Source organism: Pinus tabuliformis, chromosome 9, assembly GCF_031772625.1.
Source record: "Pinus tabuliformis cultivar Carrire ecotype Pingquan chromosome 9, CPIR1, whole genome shotgun sequence".
NCBI lineage: Eukaryota > Viridiplantae > Streptophyta > Pinopsida > Pinales > Pinaceae > Pinus > Pinus tabuliformis.
In genome coordinates, this window is record NC_142307.1 from 2016142828 (window position 1) to 2016162604 (window position 19777).

At 42.2% G+C, this 19777-nt stretch overlaps 1 protein-coding gene across 1 annotated transcript; it reads right to left on the minus strand.

The window, feature by feature from the left end:
* Positions 1 to 17399: 17399 nt before the first annotated feature.
* LOC149157165 (inorganic pyrophosphatase 2-like) lies at positions 17400 to 19335 on the minus strand. The gene is made up of 5 exons (XM_089445581.1): positions 19057 to 19335; positions 18719 to 18840; positions 18404 to 18608; positions 17870 to 18015; positions 17400 to 17769 (listed from the first exon to the last, which is right to left on the minus strand). The coding sequence occupies exons 1-5, from the start codon at positions 19207 to 19209 to the stop codon at positions 17655 to 17657; spliced, it is 741 nt and encodes a 246-aa protein (XP_089301707.1). The 5' UTR covers positions 19210 to 19335; the 3' UTR covers positions 17400 to 17654.
* Positions 19336 to 19777: the final 442 nt, after the last annotated feature.

A 19777-nucleotide genomic window follows, 5' to 3' on the forward strand; every position in this document is an offset into this window, starting at 1 on the left:
ATAGATTTGGTTGGGTGTCATCCTGAATCTAGCCGACTCCTTTACCCAGTTCTTCAGAATGTCTCTAGAATTGGAACTATTGTTGGGTAAGCTGAAACGAGTCTCCATGATAGTCACGAGCTTCGACATCTGATATATCTCATCATAATCCTGTGCCCAGAAGGTGGCAAGCTTCGTCTCACTGACACTACTCAAGGTCATCGTCTCAGGATCAGTGTGCGAGACGATCCAATGTATCATGTCCGCACATGGGAATGCGGGGCATCTGCATGCAATCCAGTACAATCCGGACTTGTGAAAGTTCACATACACCTAGCAATCTTCGAGGTATTCTGCAAAAGTGCCTGCAAATACTTCATTGATCTCTTTCCATTTCAGCTTGATGTCCTTGTCTAGAAACGGTTTGGTTACATCATAGATCGATAGACATGCAGACACTTGCTCAACTGTTGCTCCAGTTGCACTTCCGTCAGTGTCCTTTGATCCTGCTCTCTTGGAGGCCATTGATCCTGTACTGCTAAGAGACGGATGAACACTTGAAATATCTAGAGACAAAGTATTTTGCATGGCAAAAAATATGTCAGCGAAAACCAAAGAAAATTCAGGGAATGACTTAACACATACCTGGGGAACGCAATTTCTTCTAGGAGGCTCAGTGACTGGGTGCTAGAACTGTGCAAAAGGTAGTCTAGGTTGTCTAGGAGGAAAGACTGGCTTCTAGATTTGCGCAATGCACAATCCAAACTGAGTGATGACTGTTGGGATTGTGCAATGCGTAATTCCAGCTGGCAATGACTTCAGGCTCAAGGATTGCATTGCACAATTTTCTGGGCCAGCAATCACTGTCCCTTACAAATGCGCAAAACAGTCCTGGAGGACATTTTTCGGGCATAAATGTGCATTTCTAGAGAGGAAGACAAAGCCTTCCTTCCCCAGATTGCGCAATGTTGTCTAAGCGAGGTAGAGTCTAGGCCAAGGTTGCCCAGACCCGCCGACAGGCAACTGAAAGAAAATCTAAAAGTGAATGCATGGAGACACTAAGTGAAAGCAGAAGTGATTTATCTTGCATGAAAAAATTGAATGAAAGATTAAGTAGAAAGATCAACATGCATGTGGGTGAAGCGAGTCGCCAAATCGGCGACATTCGTGCAAAACAGTTTTATGCATGTGACAATAGTGAGATAGCAACGAAAACTAAAATGGTGCTAGTAAAAACTAGTATACATGTAAATGACAACAAGCATTCAAAGAAATCAAGCAAACAACACTCACGCAAGCAAAAACACAAAAAGCGACGGAAATGCTGAAAAGACAAGTTGAGACCACTTACCCGTGAATAGCTGAGACAGATGTGTTAAAGAGTCCTAGATGTGTTGTGGGATGTCAGATCTCCAAGATCGATGTGAAATAATGAGATCTGATTGGTCGAATAAATAATTTTGAGCTCATGACGCGCATGCCACAAATCTAGGAAAAAGCGGCACTTGGAGGAAAGTTTCTAAAACGAACTTTGCATGTAACCTTCGGCTGCTAAAAATAGCTCCCTGAATCATGGGATGATTTTACATGTTGCCTTTTGTTATTCCAGGAAAAAGAAAGCCATGCATGCAAGTCAAGTTTTCTTGTTCCTGGGTGGAACTGGTTAACCCAAATGCTCATGCATGAGGTTGGTCAACTGCTGGGAGAAAATGCGCATTTCTGGATGGGATCTGGACTGGCTGCCCAGGAGATTTGTGCAATTTCTGGGTAGAGCAACTGACTGCCGCCCAGGATTGCGCAATTCTTGGAATGAGCAGGTCTGCTAGGAAGGATTGCGCAGTTTTCTAGGTGAAGCTTGACTGGCAGGATTACGCACTGGAGGGAAGGCTAGTTTCCCTCCAGAATTGTGCAATTTCTTAGGGGAGTTGCTCAGCCTACAACTGGACCAAGTCTGAGTGATAAGCCTGTGAGGGGAATGCATCAAGCTTTGATCAACATGTTGTATTTGTGCAAGAAAAACACTGAAACTTGTGTACTTAATGAAGCAAGACAAGGTGCTGTGAAAGGTTGGTAGGGAGGCTCCAAATCAAAACTAAGGAAAAATTTTGGAGGGTGGTTGTAGCCGCTACAAAACTTGGCGACACACTAGTAGAACTCCAGCTCTCTAAATGGACCTTGTTTGTGAAAAGCAAGTATAACACCTTCGGAAGTATTGTTCAGTTCTAAGTTTGTCTTGGTTTCACATTAGCTTGATTGTAAGATGTAGCATATTCCAAGCTCTTGGTGGATTGACACACATCCCAAGCCAAGGAAACATAGTTTTTTCGATTGGGGTTGAGGGGTATATTGGTGCACAAGCAGTATAGTCATCAGAATCTTAGTTTCATCTCTAATGTTTCTCCGCTGCCAGCAGGCCTAGACAGTACCCCAGTAGAGTCACATAGGAACACAAGCATGGCTCCACTACTAGCGAGCCTGGTCAGTACCCTGACAAAGTTACTTGCATCACCTCTCTGCATAGGAAGCCTTTCTCTTCTTTCGCCTTATTCATTTTCATTTTTTCAAACTTTTTTCACTTTTCATTTTTTCATTTTCGTAACTGTGCATAGCACTTATTCATTTCAGAGGTGGAAGAGGGATCTTGACTTATTGAGAGCAGAAGAGGTTGTTCCAACAGATAAGTAGTTTATTATACCTCTGACGTGCATGTTAAGGTTTTCCCCCTCACCTTAATCTACTTGACTGAGCTGACAAGGGTTAACCCAAAAACAATCGACTAGAGTAGGTGACACTAGTTAGCGCGCAAGTGTTGTGTTTTCACCAAGGTTCACTTCGAACATCACATATTTTCCTTCGACGTATCATAGACTAAAAGTAACATGATCTTCATAAAGAGGCAAGATGACAAATAACCAAGTAGTGATAGTTGTACAAGGCCTCTTGTACTTTACCCAGCTTGTTTCAAGAGTCATACATGGTTTCATACAAAACTAACCTACGAACAAAACAAGCAGACTAACAAACAACAAAGCAAAGCAAGAGCAGAAGCAAAAAGTGAAAGCAAAGAGAGTAAACAAGCAAGCAAACAAACAAACAAGCAAAACAAAGAAAGTAAGAAAACAAGCATGCAAGCAAACCAACTAAAAGAAAACACTACTCCTACTCATAAACTAACGATGCTTGGGCCTGATCACGTGAAGTGATACTTCTAATGCATCCACCAGCACACTAGTTGACCCATGTTGGTGAAGGCTTGGTTCACGAGCAACCCAGTTATGCGAACCAGCAAGCAAGAAAGATATAACAATGAAGACAACCACACTTCATGCTCCAAGATGCCCATGGGACATAAGTGAGTGCAAGTGTATGAAGAGCAGTCCATGGACTTACCACAGTGTTGTGTGACACTGCGTGCAGCTTTGAAGCATATGCACATTCTTGACTATGACATGCAAGCAAATGAAAGAAACAAAGACAACTTGTGTCGTGCACGTGTGCTTGCAATGTAAGATTCCTCCAATGCATGAGCGATAGGATTGTGTAGTTCGAGTGGAGGAAGTATGATCTGTGTGTGAGATTGATCTTCAATGCATATAGATTAGGGATGAGGAGCCTCCGGTGATTGAACAATTTCCTGATTGGAAGTGAGACAAACCCTAAGAGAGTGAGGGCCTGACATAACCATCAGCTCGGGTTGAAGTGCCTCGGTAGTCTTGGGTGTTTCAACTTCATCGTCAGATAGATCATCATAAACTGGTGGCTTCGAAAAATCAATTGTGATAGAAACATGAACGCGATCAAATATGGGAGTAAATGGATCACGGCAACCACGATTAGAAAAATCAATGATTTTATCAGCATCCTCATGATCTGATGAATCGAAAAGAGGGGTATATGAGAAGCGAACAAATTCATCCTCTATGTTTCCAGAAAAGATAGATGAAAGATCAAGTGGATATTCAATGAATAAATTATCCTCTCTGTTTTCGAATGATGGACTAACATCCAACGTGTCTTGCGAGTGATCAATAATGGGTGCATCCGTGGATGAAGATACACATGTGAAATCTTGGATGCAAGGTTCACCAAAGATGTCAAGAAATAATGGAGGGGGCTCGGACGGAAGGGAATCATCCTTCACCGAGTGTTGATGCTCAAGCTCCCACTCATACTCTTCATGAATGACAGTGTTATCACTCAGGTTGTCCTTAAGCTCCGGAAAAGGATACGGCCGAGGTAACCACAGACCAACTTTGGATTGCAGGTTCTAGCCCACCTGCAATCAGAGAAGGCTCTCTCTTTTAGATTTAGCTTTGTTGAAAAGGGATGTTAGGCTAGGTATTGAGTTCAGAGGGTTTTGTCTTGATTTTGGTGGGAAAATTGATATTTTCAGATAGAGAGGCAAGGCATAGTCTGAAATTTTCAAACCATTGGGCGTGGAGTCGAGGAGGAGAACTGCTGGTGCATTTTCTTGGTCACAGTAGGGGGAAAATGGAGCAAGATAGCTACGCATGAAACAATGTTTCAGGTATTAATGATGGAGAGAATGCTAAGTAATGAGAGGCAGTTAAGAATCTCTCTATCAGCTTAACAAAGGGAGGTAATAGAGCTCTACCTAGGGGCAGTAAAGAATCCCTAGATAATTGGCAAACACAAGCAAATTGGGGTAAATAAGAGCCAGGAGGAATTCATATTCATAACCAATTCACTCAGAGGAAAACATAAAGAAGTAGCAGAAATTGAGCATAGAGTGTATTTAAACAAATTCTAAGCTATTCTTTCTTCCTGCTACTTCCATAGTGGTAAACAGTAAAATAGAGGTAAGATGCACTTATTGTTTCAGGCTGCAGCACAAGAATTCCATCTTCAAATCTCCAAAACATTCATTTGCAATAGACAGTTTGCTCTCCAAGCTTTCAGCAATCTTTGATTATAGAAAAACTCAGGTATACAATGCGAGTCTCCAGTGAAAATTCTCAATTGACCAACCCTTGAAACAATGCTGAGGGTGGTATAAATAGGGAAAAACTCTCTGCACTGCTTTTATTACAACTTGACCTAATCAAGTCTAAAAGAATCATTAATTTTACCTAATCCTATCTGCAATAAATACATGAAAATATCTTTGGCAGTGCTGAGGACTGTCGTATCAAAACTGAGTAAATGATGTTGTCCTCGGTGGCTTGGTGCAATGTTTTCTGAAATAAATGTGTATGGGTTTCTGCTTCCTTGATGTCTGGTGGCTTTGAATGCCTTAATTGTGATTTGAGGGCTGGGATGGGCTTTCGCCTCCTGACTTGACTTTTCTGAGGGACTCATTAATGTACAGGTGCTTCGAGCCCCTAAAAAATCTTCGGCTGATACTCTTTGGCTCTCCTTCTTCCTCTGATACTCTTTGACAATAAATTGGGCTGCTGCTTTGATGTGCTATGCGTCAAATCAACATTTAATGGCCGCTGTTCGGCTCTCTGCTTCCTTCAAAACTGTTTTCTGCTCCTTCCTGAGTGCTTCGCGAAGAAAAACAGGCCATTCGGCGCCTTTCGGGCTTGCTGGGGGCTGCATGATGAAAAGATTCCCTAAAGATTCCCCATTCTGGTCTAATTTATCCAGCGAGCATCGCTCATCAAAAACTGCTTCAGAAACTGATTCCGGGGCTCCGGAGTGCGATTTTCGGCCTTCGCACTAAAATTGTTGATGACGACAGCATGACGTGACTTTGTACGGCGGGTGACGTCAGCATGATGACGTGGCGGGATGACGTCAGCATGATGACATCATCACGTACGGAGGTGATGTGGCAGTACAACAGGGGACACGGTGGCAGGGTGACTTGGCAGTACAATGGCAGGAGGCCACGCAGGCGAATGACATCAGCGATGACTAGGCAAGGGGGTGATGCAGGCAGGTGACGTCACTGGGCAGGAGGCGGTTTCCGGTTTTGGGGCGCACCGTCTTCGGATAGAGGTGGTATCAGGGGAGGGGGCTCCGCCACAGCCCAGAAGGCGACGCGGGGCGGGAGTACGGTGGCAATACCGCCCATCTCTCGGACGCTATCCTTCGGGCGCGTTGGGAGACAGGAAGGCCCACCCACCGTAGATCTGTGGGGCAGGCGATCTAACAGTTGGCGGCAAAGGTGAGGTGGCGGAGGGATAAGGGGCGAGAATATGTGCAGAATATTCCGATTTTAATACGGCGCGGCGGGGGGGTAAAACTATAGTTTATGTGGGTTATGGGGGGTTATAAACGGGCGGGTTAATGTATTTACGCTCGGGACTTTAGCATAAGGGGTAAAACATGGGTTTTTGAGGGTTTATGAGCGGGGGTTTAGCGATTTGTGCACAAAAACTTAGGATAAGGGCGGAAATGAGGGTTTTTTGAGGGTTTTAGGGCTAGGGGAGAGGTTGTTAGCATGACCAGGTGTCATCTAACTCCTGCTATGACTCGGATGGGCTAAAAACAGCCCCTGATGGACCATTTTTTCCCTGACTTAGAAGAAGTATGGCTATATTGCCAGGGAGGGGATATTTACATAGGGGAGATTTATATACATAGTTTTAGTAGGGGAAGGGGAAAACTGAAAGGGAGTTATATACTAGAGTTAGTAGTTAATATGGAGATGATAAGCAGGCGCTAAGGTGGGGACCTTAGGCTAATTTTGGGGAAAAGAACTTGTAAAGAAATGAAATCCTTGAGCGAAGCAGATCTCCACTAAGGCAAATGACATGGAAAATGATGAAACTTAAGAGGAATCAAGCAGATCTTGACCTCTTTGGGGGAATTAGTAAGTGACTTGGGGAATAAGAGGAAGGGGGAATTAGTGATGTCCAGCTTGAGCTCCTCCAGGATGAAAATTGCCTGATAACTGTGATCTGGAAAGATAAAACACTTTGTAACACAAAATTGATCATAAATCATCATTCTGCAACCTCACAGCTACCTACCCAGCCTACTCACCTAACATTTTTTCTTCTTTTGAATTGGGTGCACTTAGACTTGCAGACCCAGATTTACAATTTTTCTTTTGAATGTTTCCTATCTAGATCTACACTTATTTCTGCCAAGGGCCCAGATTAAACAGTTGGGTCCCTTTGATTCTCTACCTATCTACAAATTTGCCAAGATTAAACTGTTTGGACAGATATCATTCTCTATATTCTAAAACAGGAAATTGAAACCTAGGGAGACCAAGATTAGACTGTTTGGACCTCCCTTAAATGAAAACTCTTCAAAACTGGAACAACTCATCAAAATTGGAATACAGCAGTGCATTTGGACTAGCATACTTCATGGCTTTCTTTTTTGGTCTCTTCTGGAAATATGGAACACTGCAGCTTGCAAAGTATGACATATTTGGTCTGTAAAAATGTCAATCATGAAAAATGAACACCTGTTGCAACAGGAGGCTAACAGATAGCGCATGTTGGTTGTGCAACACCAACTCCGTTAGTGGCTTGATCCGCGTTCACAACAAGTGTAGAGTCTAGAATGGAAGAACACAAGACAATATCATCTAGAGGAACAACCGAGTGCGAAGACGGAGGTTGTGGAACAAAAATCATATGACAACTCAATGATCTCACAACCAAATCTATGCAAAAATTAAGCGAGGTGATGTTGGGAGGATGTGATAGCTGAACAAGTGTGTGAGCATGATCCTCAACATCACTCTGCAGTGGTGGAGTTGTTTGATGAGGGATGGCGGACAGTCACTTGTGACAGTGACCACATCTGTCTGGGATTGCGCAGCTCCATCACTAAAGAATGTTGAGCGATGCTTGACTTCAAACTTCTTCTTGGGACGAGTAGATTTCTTAACACAATACTCAAACCGATCCCAAAGATATAAAAATTTCATTTGGCTCTTTGAAGCTTGAAACTGAAAGTCACGGAAGCGTTGCCAAAAATCCATGATCGATTCATGCAAAGCTTTCCGTTGTTGTAACAGTTTTTGGTCAAGATGGTCTGGATCAAAATGATAGAAAGTGTCTTCAATGAGATCACATAAGTGCTCAAGTGAGTGCACGCTATCAACCGATAGGCTGCACAACCATCGAAGTGGAGATTCACGAAGTGTGTATGAAAGCAGCAAGATGGCCTGTTCGTCAGAACACCCATCTTCCTCATGAAGCATGGAAAGAAAGTCATGTAAGAACTCAAGCCAAGCCACTTTGCCTTCACCATCATACATGTAAGTGGATAAGAGATCAAAGAACTCCCTCGTGATGGTGACATCTTCATGATTCGAAAAACAACGTGGAGGGAGAAGAGTGCAAGAATCCATGATATATATGCAAAGGTTCAAAACAGGATGAGAGGACACAACTTGTCATCTGGCCCTCCTTCTAGCGACATAAATGTTGATGGTGCTGGACCCACCAACATGTCAGGGGATCTCCCCGGTAAGAAGTCCCAATTAGACCTCATACCATTTGGTGTAGGAATCCGAGCATTGGGTTGTATGGTAATGCCTTGACCGCGATTTCGCACAGATGCAAGTATGATAACTTTGTTGGTGCAAGGGTGTGACATCTGCAGCAAGCCAAAGGAGGTGCATGAGAGGTTCTAACACACGGGAGTTGAGATGAGTGCACCCCTTGGAAACCTGTGATAGCACGCAGTTAAGAAGGGAACACACGAGCAAAGATACATCACAACATGGAAGGCAAGCTAGCAAGAAATCCAAAGTGATGGTTAAACCAACAACACATTTCAGAAAGATTCATACATACATACACAGATAGCTATAAATGCATGTGTAAGCAAACCAATACATATATCATTTAGAGTAAACCAGATAGCATAAAATACAATACAACATATGCATGAAATGTGTTGGCTCTTGTTATATTAAGAAGTGTAATTTCCAGTCATACAATACATCCATGTCCAACAACTAGTTTCGATAGTGGAACGTTACAGCCACAACCACCTGCTCCTCCAAAGAGATGTACTAGCTCTGTGCAATGGAGAAGCCAAGGCTCATTACAATATTGTCCAATCTCTTTCCAAGATAGTCTTATTGGAAGCTTGGCTGACCAAAAGCCTATATAATGAGTTATGAGGGACTATTTATAGCAAAGGGTGGGGTGACCCTTGACATTCCCCTTTGTGACAGTTCAACTACCCTCATGCCTCTTTATCTACTCTATGACTATTACATCCAGCTATCGACACTTGACTTACACTTGACATGATGTTACATTACAATGCACATGTACCCATGTGAGACAAAATGGCTTGAGAAAGCTGTGCTAGACATCACTCCAACTTGGACAACCATGGAAGTCCAACTCCTCAACATCCTCACAATGATCAACAGTAACATACTGATGCCAAGATCAGTAGTCCTTGATGGTGTCTGTGTGCTCGACATATTTCTAGAACCTGATTGTTGCCTCCATAACATCCAGGTACACTGCTTGAGCTCCTCTGTCCAACTCGTTTGTAAGAATGTGCATCATTGTCCTTAATGCGGCTAGACCAACAACATACTTGTGCATGATGTATGCAATTATGGGCAAGTTTGGGCTGGTAGCAATGCGCATCAACTCGTCAAAGTACGATTCAATCTCTAGTCTAACCTGTGCCTTTGTCTTCGCCTGGGTGAGAGTCCCAATATATGGGATCGCATGTGCATGCACCACAACATCCATACTCTTGAACACACGTGCATGGGAAGCCTATATACTAGTGATGAGCTGCGAGAGCTCTTCATAGTTCTGGATTTGACTCTAGATATGTGCCTTCAGCTCAACCACACTGGGCTTCATCATCTTAGGCAAGTGAAGTGGGGCTCCCTTGTATCTCATCATCCATGCTTGCATGTAATCAACAACAACATGCAAGTTCGTCAAGATACGTGCTCTTCTAGCACATCACTATTGCCATCCGTTGAGATGGACGACTACCTTATGCACGGTTCCAAACTTGGAGTACAACGCTCGCATAGATATGTCAAGGGAAAATACTTCATCTAATATTGCCTTCTTCAGTTCAGCTCGGGCGGACGCTATCACCAACTCTCCTCCTTGCTTGGCCATCTGAAGTTCTTTAGCCATTCGCTCATTCTTAGCTATCAGGAAACAAACAATTGACCTAGTGGCTTTGACATACACTCTAGTTTCATCAGCCAAGGTTGCTGGATGTTTGCGCACATCATACACGATCACTTGTTCCTCAACTTGCACAAGAGATGTATGATCATCCAGAGTCGACACTCTACGAGACTGCACAACTCTATGTTGAGACTCACCGAATGAGATGTTGTGCATCTCTTCTTCTGGCTTATCTCTGAGGATCTCAATGCCTCCTCGGTCACTTAAGACATTCTCATCATCTGGATGTGGTGAAGCAAGTAAGTCAACCTCTTGGTGGTGAGTCATAAGGTCGATGTCTTGTTTTGATTCCCATTGCTCCATATCCGTATCCAACTATTGAAGCGCTTGCTCTATCTCACGAGAAAAGTCCTGCTCCTGTGATTGCTCACCATGTTTTCCTGATGCCAGCTTTTCTGATGAATCCACTAAAAGTACGGGTGTTGTTTCATCCATTTTCACATTTTGCGCCCCGTGATGTACCTTTTTTGATGTGTTTCCCTCTCTTGTTTGCATAGCTATTGTTCCTTTCGGAGTTTCTCCTTCAACTGATGCAACTCCTTCTCTTCTTCCTCCATTCTTCTTTTCTCCCTCTGCCTTTGCGCAATTCGCTTGTCACGATGTTGCCTCTTCGCATCTATAGCCATCGCTGCTTTCTCTACCAATGGATCTGCTCAGAACTTGCAGCTTTGCTCCTCCTCCATGCGATCGACAATCTTCCTCTTGCCCTTGTCGTGCACTGGTATGCTTGCCTTTATTGTTACTGTTGTTGATGCTGGTGCTCTCTGAGATGCTGCTTCACTAACCATTCCACAGCGAAGCCGACCGGTGCGTTGAGTCTAGAGGAGTTGTAACAGTATCTCCATGGGTCCTCCTCCACCCAATGATATGCCTCGTGGATTCAGTTGAACTATACTCTCGTGCAGTGATCCTTCACAAGACAATGTGGGTCATACGGATTGTAACTTCAGAGGTTGAATGGACACTTCTTCATTAGTTCTGCTTCGACATCCGATTGCTTGAAACTCCGAATCTCATATAACCCAATCCACAACAAAATATCGGGCCAAGGAGCCTTCTTCTTTCGATGCAGTCTAGTTGTCAATCATGCTGAGATGTGATATGCTACTTCCTACATGACGAGTATGTCCAAGGCAAACTTCGGTAGAACATGCGGAGGCTTCTCCACGTTGAACATTCGTATGAAGGTGCCAGATGGTGAGGCATACCAATCAGTAATGTCTATCAATGCCGCCATTACTTCCTTCAACACGCAGGGTGGATCTTGTTCAAATATCATCTTATAGACTGGGGTGACAAAATGATCAGACAACCTTGTGATTACTCCTCTGAAGCTGCATTCCGACAACTTATAATATGTGTTCACAGCAGTCTCCGTCAGTGACCATGCCCACTCGAAGCCCGAGAACTCCTGTCAGGCATAAATTGCATCTAAGATGTAGGCGGACATGTAGATATTTCCTTGCATGCCTCAGGGTGACAGTCGAGCCTTCATTACTTGTTCCTTCAGCTGATGAGCCAACATGTCAGACTAGTTGCATGGTTTGCCCTCTCTGGTTAGTTGGTCCAACGCGATCACCGAACTCTATGGGAAGGTTTCTGTGCTTTCTTGGCCACATAGTCGAGATGCAAATATGACCAAGTATTGATATGCCTTCCACAGTATCTTCATCTTATAGATCTCGTTAGGTGTCATCCTGAATCTAGCCGACTCCTTTACCCAGAATGTCTTTGGATTTGGCACTGTTGTTGGGTAAGCTAAAAGGAGTCTCAATGATAGCCACGGGCTTCAACATCTGATACATCTCATCATAATCCTATGCCCAAAAGGTGGCAAGCTTTGTCCCACTGACACTGCTCAGAGTTGTCGTCTCAGGATCAGCGTGCGAACCGATCCAGTGTATCATGTCTGCGCATGGAAACGTAGGGTATCTGCATGCAATCTGGTACAAGCCAAACTTTTGAATGTTCACATACACCTAACGGTCTTCAAGGTTTTCCGCAAAAGTGCCCACAAATACTTCATTAACCTCTTGCCATTTTAGCTTGATGTCCTTGTCTAGAAACAATTTGGTATCTTCATAGATCAGTAGACATGCAAACACCTGCACAACCACTGCTCCAATTGCACTTCCGTCAGTGTCCTTTGATCTTGCTCTCTTCGAGGCCATTGATCCTGTACTGCTAAGAGGAAGATGAACACCTGAAGGATCTGGAGACAAAGCAACATGCATGGCAAGAAATCTGTCAGCGAAAACCAAAGCAAATTCGGGGAATGACTTAACACATACCTGGGGAATGATAGGCAAAGATTGCACAATTTCTTCTGGGAGGTTGGGTGACTGGCTGCCAGAACTGCGCAAAAGGTAGTCTGGGTTGTCTGGGAGGCAAGACTGGCTACTATATTTGTGCAATCTAGGCTGACTGCTTGGATTGCGCAATGCACAATTCCATTTGGCAATGACTGCAAGCTCAGGGACTGCATTGCACAATTTTCTGGGCCAACAGTCACTGTCCCTCAAAAATGCGTAAAACAGTCTTGGAGGACAGTTTCTGGGCATAAATGCACATTTCTGGAGAGGAAGACAAAGCCTTCCTTCCCCAGATTGCACAATGTTGTCTGGGTGAGGCAGAGTTCGGGCCAAGGCTGCCCATACCCACCGACGGACAACTGAAAGCAAATATGAAAGTGAATGCATGGTGACACTAAGTGAAAGTAGAAGTGATTGATCGTGCATGCAAACATTGAATGAAAGATTCAGTGAAAATATCAACATGCATGTGGGTGAAGCGAGTCGTAGAATCAGCGACCGTTCGTGCAAAACAGTTTCATGCATGCGACAGCAGTGAGATAGCAATGAAAATTGAAACTGTGCTAGTACAAGAATGCATGTAAATGAAAACAAGCGTTCAAAGAAATCAAGCAAACAATACTCACACGAGCAAAAACACAAAAAGTGACAGAAATGCTGAAAAGACAAGTTGAGACCACTTACCTGTGAATAGTTGAGCCAAATGTGTTGAAGAGTCCTGGATGTGTTGTGGGATGTCAGAATTCCAAGATTGATGTGGAAGAATGAGCTTTGATGCGTCGAATAAATAAGTTTGAGCTCATGACGCGCATGCCACAAATCTAGGAAAAAGTGACACTTGGAGTAAAGTTTCTAAAATGAACTTTTCATGTAACCTTCGGCTACTAAAAATAGCTCCCTTAATCATGGGATGCTTTTGCATGTTGCCTTTTGCTATTCTGAGAAAAATAAAGTCATGCATGAAAGTCAAGATTCCTTGGTCCTGGGTGGAACTGGTCAACCCAACTACTCATGCATGAGGCTACTCAACTGCTGGGAGAAAATGTGCATTTATGGATGGGATTTGGGCTGGCTTCCTAGGAGATTTACACAATTTCTAGGCAAAGAAGATGACTATTGCCCAAGATTACGCAATTCCTGGACTAAGCAGGCCTACTGGGGAGGATTGTACAATTTTTTGGGTGAAGCTTGACTGGAAGGATTGCGCAATTTTGGAGCCCAGCAGGCTGCCAGACAGAATTGCACAATTTCTGGAGGGAAGGTTGGTTGCCCTCCAGAATTGCAAAATTTCTTGGGGGAGCTGCTCAGCCTATAGCTAGACCAAGTCCAGGTGATCAGCCTATGATAGGAATGCATCAAGCTTTGATCGACAGGCTGTCTTTGTGCAAGAAAAACACTGAAACTTGTGTACTTGATGAAGAAAGACAAGGTGTTGTGAAAGGTTGGTAGGGAGGCTCCAAAACGAAGCTAAGGAAAAATTTTCGAGGGTGGTTGTAGCCGCTAAAACACGCCCCCACCTAGTGGAGGAGATTTCTTACCCACTGGTGGAGTTATTGCTTTGCTTCGGGGAGTCTCAAAGTATTTGACAATGAGGATCAGAGGCATAGTACAAGGACAATGTGTATCCGTGTTGGTGGACAGTGAGGCAATCCACAATTTGATTGATGCACAGATGGTGGAGTGTGGAGGCATTCAGACAGAGGCTTTCGAGGGATTTTCAATATTGGTGCCAAAAGATAGGACTATGCAGCGTACCCGGTATGTTCTCAGCATGACAGTGACCATGGGGAACTATTCGGTGACAAACCATTTCTTTGTGATGGACGTTCTGGAGACCAATGTGGTGATGAGAGTTCAATGGTTGTATTCTCTTGGGTGTGTCACCACTGGTTGGAGGAAATTGGAGATGGAGTTCATAGGGCCAGATGGAAAGTTAGTAGTGTTGAGGGGTATGCATTCATATCCACCCCAAATAGTGTTTGTGCACATGATGGAGGTTGATTTGAGGTGTAGTGACATAAAGTGGGTTGTAGAGTTGAGGATCTCAGAGACAGGGGGCTGAAGAAGCAGACACATCTAGACATACTGACTCTCTTGGAGAGGCATCAAGCAGTATTTAGGGAGATTCCACCAAGAAGGCCACTAGATAGAGGGTTTGAGCACACCTTTGAGCTAGAGGAGGGGATGCACACAGTCAACATCACTCCTTATAGGCATCCCAAGGCATATCGGGATGAGATTGAGAGAGCTATATAGGATTTGTTGAGATTGGGACATATCAGGCCCAACTCGAGTCCTTTCGCTTCTTCAGTAGTGTTGGTGAAGAAGAAGGATGGGACCCTTCGCATGTGCATAGACTACCAACCCCTCAATAAGAAGACATTGAAGAACATGTATCCTATAACACGCATTGATGAGTTGATGGATGAGCTTAGAGGAGCCAAGTACTTCTCTAAGATAGAATTGTGATCACAGTACCATCATATCCGAGTTAGGGAGCAGGACATTCCCAAGACCGCCTTATGTTGCCACTATGGATACTTTGAGTTCTTGGTGATGCCCTTCGAGCTAACCAATGCACCAGCCACATTTCAATATTATATGAACCATGTGTTATGCAAGAAGCTACGATGATATGTTTTGGTATTCTTTGACGACATCTTGATATATAGTAGGACTTGGGAGGAGCACCTCCAACACTTGGAGGAGGTCTTACGCATACTAGAGGAGCAATAGTTGTATGAAAAAATGTCCAAGTGTGAGTTTGGATTAACAAAGATGTTATATCTTGGACATGTGATTGGGGAGGATAGAGTATGGGTGCATTAGGAGAATATTAGGGCCATCTTGGATTGGCCTATGCCCAAGAATGTGACAAAGTTGAGGGGATTTGTGGGCATTTGTACTTACTACAGGAGGTTTGTGAAGTGGTTTTCCCGGTAGGCATCACCCTTCACAAATTTGACAAAGAAAGGGGCTTTTGAGTGGATTAATGTGATACTGGAGGCTTTTGAGCACCTCAAGAGAGTGATGAGTAGTTGTCATGTTTTGGCCCTTCCAGATTTTTCACTTTTGTTTGTTTTAGAGTGTGATGCGTCAGGAGAACACATTGGAGCAATGTTTTCATAGGGAGGTCACCCCATAGCCTTTAAGAGCCAAAAAATTCAGCCACATGAGAGATTGTATCCCATATATGATAAAGAGATGCTAGTATTCATGCATGCATTGGCTAAGTTTCAACAATACTTAGTGGGGAATAGGTTCAAGGTTAAGATTGATCACAATAGTGTTCATTTTTTCTTAGAGAAATAGAACTTGTAGGAGAGACAACAAAAAATGGGTCAGTAAGATCCAAGCATATGATTTTGAGATTGAGTATGTCAAGGGAAAGTAGAACATAGTAGTTGATGCATTATCACGGAGGCTCGCGACACTTTCTTTGACGGATATCACACAAGATTGGAAGGTGCAACTTTTGGTGGAGTACTCCAGGGATCGGTAGGCAGGTGAGATCTTGGATGGCACTCATGGGGATGACATGTACTGAGTGATGGATAATGTTATCTACTACAAAGACAAGTTTTATTTGGTTCCAGGTTCACAGCTGAGGAAGAAGATCTTGCACACATCTCATGACTCACCTTTGGCAGAGTATTAGGTATTCTACAAGACTTACAGGGCCATCCGAGAGCATTTCACTTGGAGGGGTCTTAAGGAGGATGTTTTGAAGCATGTTAGGGAGTGTGATGCATGCCATAGGAACAAGGGAGAGCACACACACCTGGATGGATTGCTACAACCTCTTCCTATTCCTAAGAGGAAGCGGGAGAGCATATTAATGGATTTTATCATAGGTTTGACAACAATGCAGGGGAGAGATTGGATCTATGTGGTTGTTGGTAGGTTAATGAAGTTTGCACACTTTTTCGCTATTCCAGCTCGATACTCAGCTTCACAGGTGGCCAAGTTGTTTTTCCGAGAGGTGTTTAAGCTGCATCGGCTGCCAAAGGCAATTGTCAGTGATAAGGATGCCCGATTTATGGGTAGATTTTGGCATGAATTTGTTAAGGTGTGAATGAATAAAGAACATGAAAGTTAGATATAAGAATTAAACAAAGTGTTAGCATCAACAAGACCACAATGAGTAGTATACATGCTGAATGCAATTAGTATTTGCGATAGTGACACATGTGCAAAGGAAAGATGAAAGATCACAATGGAAGATTGATAGGTGTGAATAAGAACACACAATCTAAAAGAATACAAAGAGAACATAAAAAGATGGAGGAGGAAATTAAAGCAACATAGAATATGGTAGCATAGAAAGATGAATAATTAGCTTGAATAAAGTAAAAAAGATAAAAACCACTAAAATAAGTTAACCAATACATAAAAATTTAATAAAAAGTCATAAATTTATAAAGATTTAATTAAATGTTTATATAAAAAATTATGGAAACAAAAATCATCCATAATATTATAAGTCACAATTAAAAATTAAATATATTTTAAAAGATAAACAAACAAAAAAAAATATCAACTTTCAATAATATTATTTAAAATAAAATAGATAAAATATTAAAATTGAAGATAAAATAAATAAACCATTAAAATTAAAAATAACTTTATTAATTTGATAGTTTAAATAGATTTTCAATTTAATAGGTTTATAAATTAAACACAAAATTGAAAATATCAAACTTTTATTATATAATTTGCCTTGTCTTTTGGTTTAAGTGTCACACCCATATGGATGCTATTCCATAAGGAGTTACACATATATACTCTGATGAGTTGATCAGAGGGATTATCAAAGTTTACTTGGCTGATTCCATAGTTAATTTTACACAACAGTTTATTTCAAGCGACAGTACAAGTATAGAATTTCTTCTTTTTAAACAATTTTTTTAAATGTCAGAAGTATCGCTTTTCGAGTGTGACAAGCATAGAATTTCTGGTCATAGAATTTTGTCGAAATACAGAATTTCATAAAAATTTTAAAAATTTGAAATATCACTTTGACCTTCAAAGTCAAACAAATCTATGTACATCTCTTGGAAGGGCACACTTTGAACTTTGAAGTGAGCTTTCAGCTAAACTTCTGAATAGAATTTTAGAAAAACATATGGACAATGCTTTCGATATATCCAGATACCAATCTGAGATATTAATACAAATCATCAATGTAATCTTGCAGATCAGGGAAAGAGGGTTAGCATATATGTTGTGTTGACAGAGATTAGAATAATTAAGGCTTGAGTAACTTGACAAACAAATCTTCAACATCTTTTGCATTAGACCATTCATGTACTTTAGCCTTGACAAGATCACGGTTCTTTTGAATAAGCTTCCACAGCGGGTATCTGCCAAAAGATTAATCAATGTTTTATGAGAACTGGCTAACATTAATATCACAGAAAGAATCCTGGGCAAACAAAATTTTGGTTTAATGGTGTCACTTACTCTTTTCTGGGCAAAATATGATCTCCATCCCTCAACTTCAAAGAAGGGCAGAAATCTCCACTTCCATCCCCAAGATAAATAAATTGTTTTTTATCAACTGATTCCCCTTCCAAGGACTTTCGCATAATCTCATCTATTATTGCTCCCTGCAACAAGAAAACTATCAGAATGCAATATTTCTCTACGAATTATTTGCACTCAGAGAAGAAAAGTGAGATGAATTCCACAGTCAAGAAAGAGATGGAAAGATCCATCAACTCTTTGGGTGTGTGGGTGTATTCATTGGATGCATTTTCCATTGCGTACAGACAACAGAAGCAGAAATACATTTAAACCTTTATCCAAATTCTTATCCCAGATGTCCTAAAGAATAAATATCATAACTCCATATGTGCATATCAGACCTGTAATTATAAGTTATAGGTCCAAATATGCATATCAGAACATGTGTTATTCTATAGCAATAAGTATATGAGACCCACCCCAGTTTAGATGGGTGTTTGCTAAGGTGTAACAGTTGAGAAGAATGAATACCTTGCACATATTAGGAGGGCAGAGGCTGCAGCCATGAGGAGCGCCTTCAGTGAAGGGATGAAAAGGCTGAATCCTCAATCTCCCCTTCTCATCAACAAATGCTGGATTTGTCTTAATCTCAGTGAAGTATTGGAGCAGGTCATGTGCTTGAAGAATGGTCTTTATGAAGAACATATTGGCATCGCTCACAATTCGAAGTTCACACCTGCAACACCACAACAACCAAAGAATACTTGATTACAATCAATGCAGACTTCTTCAGTGAAATCTAATAAACTAAAAAGGAGGAGAAAGAGCCATGATATCATCACCCACCCCATGGAGAAGGCAAATTTGATTGCTCTTATCGTTTCTGGGTACAGAGGAATGGTCTTCAAACTCTCTTCAATGTCGCTTATCGTCTTCCCCTGGTCATGCAGCTCCCCCATCATTTTATCCTTCACCCACAAACCAACATATTAATTGCAGAAAATCTCAAGGATGCTTCTAGCAGTTTAGTAAAGCTGACTACTTGAGGATTCTAATGAGCACCTGCTGGTATGAATCTAACCAAACGCATAACAAAAATGTGCACAAGTTGCAGTAACCCCTGAACCAACAAAAACTCAATCTCGCATTACATGAAGATCAAAATACAAATAGTAATTACTTACCATAAGAGTATTCCATGGAAGCGTGGGGAGCAAAGCCTGGAAGAGCGGAGTGGCTCCGAGCTGTTCAATCACCCAGGGATCGCTATCACAGTCTACTATGGTGAGATCGAAATCAAATACAATCACAGTACTACTGCCCTTCACGCATCCCATAGCTTCGCAAGCAGGCAAAAAGGAAAATGGATAGTTAAACCAGAGAGAAGACCACAGAGAGATTTGTGTGTAAGAGGAGGGATGGAAAAAAGCCCTCTTATATTACAACAACCACCAGGGAATATCATGGTAACAAAGCATATTCGAGGAGGTTGTTAATGCGTAACCCAAAAGCGAGAAAGCATCAACGTATATTCACTGGTTTCTCGTGTGTCGGTCAATCCGCGCCAACGACCGAGGAGTCCATTATCACATGCACTTCTCTCCTGTCGAGAATAATATTCACAGCATATGCTTTTTTCCATGTAGGTGCTTTCTTTTTGGCCACTCCTTTCTCCCTTTCTATTCGTGATTCCTCTATTTAAGACTGGATTGGCTTTGCGTTTCATTTTTTAGCTCCATCTTTTATTAAATTTGTGTCCTTCTAGAAGGACGAAATCCGACCAAAAATTTCAATTTTTGATTTTCGATGGCAGGGTTTGCTTTATACAACTTTGGAACTGTAACTCGGGATATTTTGACAAGTGGTTTGTATGATAGTGATTTGTACTTTATCATAAATATATTT

Excerpts from the sequence above, each read along its gene's own strand:
- LOC149157165 (XM_089445581.1), bottom strand. The coding sequence starts at position 19,209 with ATGGGATGCGTGAAGGGCAGTAGTACTGTGATTGTATTTGATTTCGAT. Across the intron at positions 18,016-18,403 it reads GCCCTCCTAATATGTGCAAG|GGAGCAATAATAGATGAGAT; the intron begins GTATTCATTCTT and ends TTCTTGTTGCAG. Across the intron at positions 17,770-17,869 it reads CATATTTTGCCCAGAAAAGA|ATACCCGCTGTGGAAGCTTA; the intron begins GTAAGTGACACC and ends ATCTTTTGGCAG.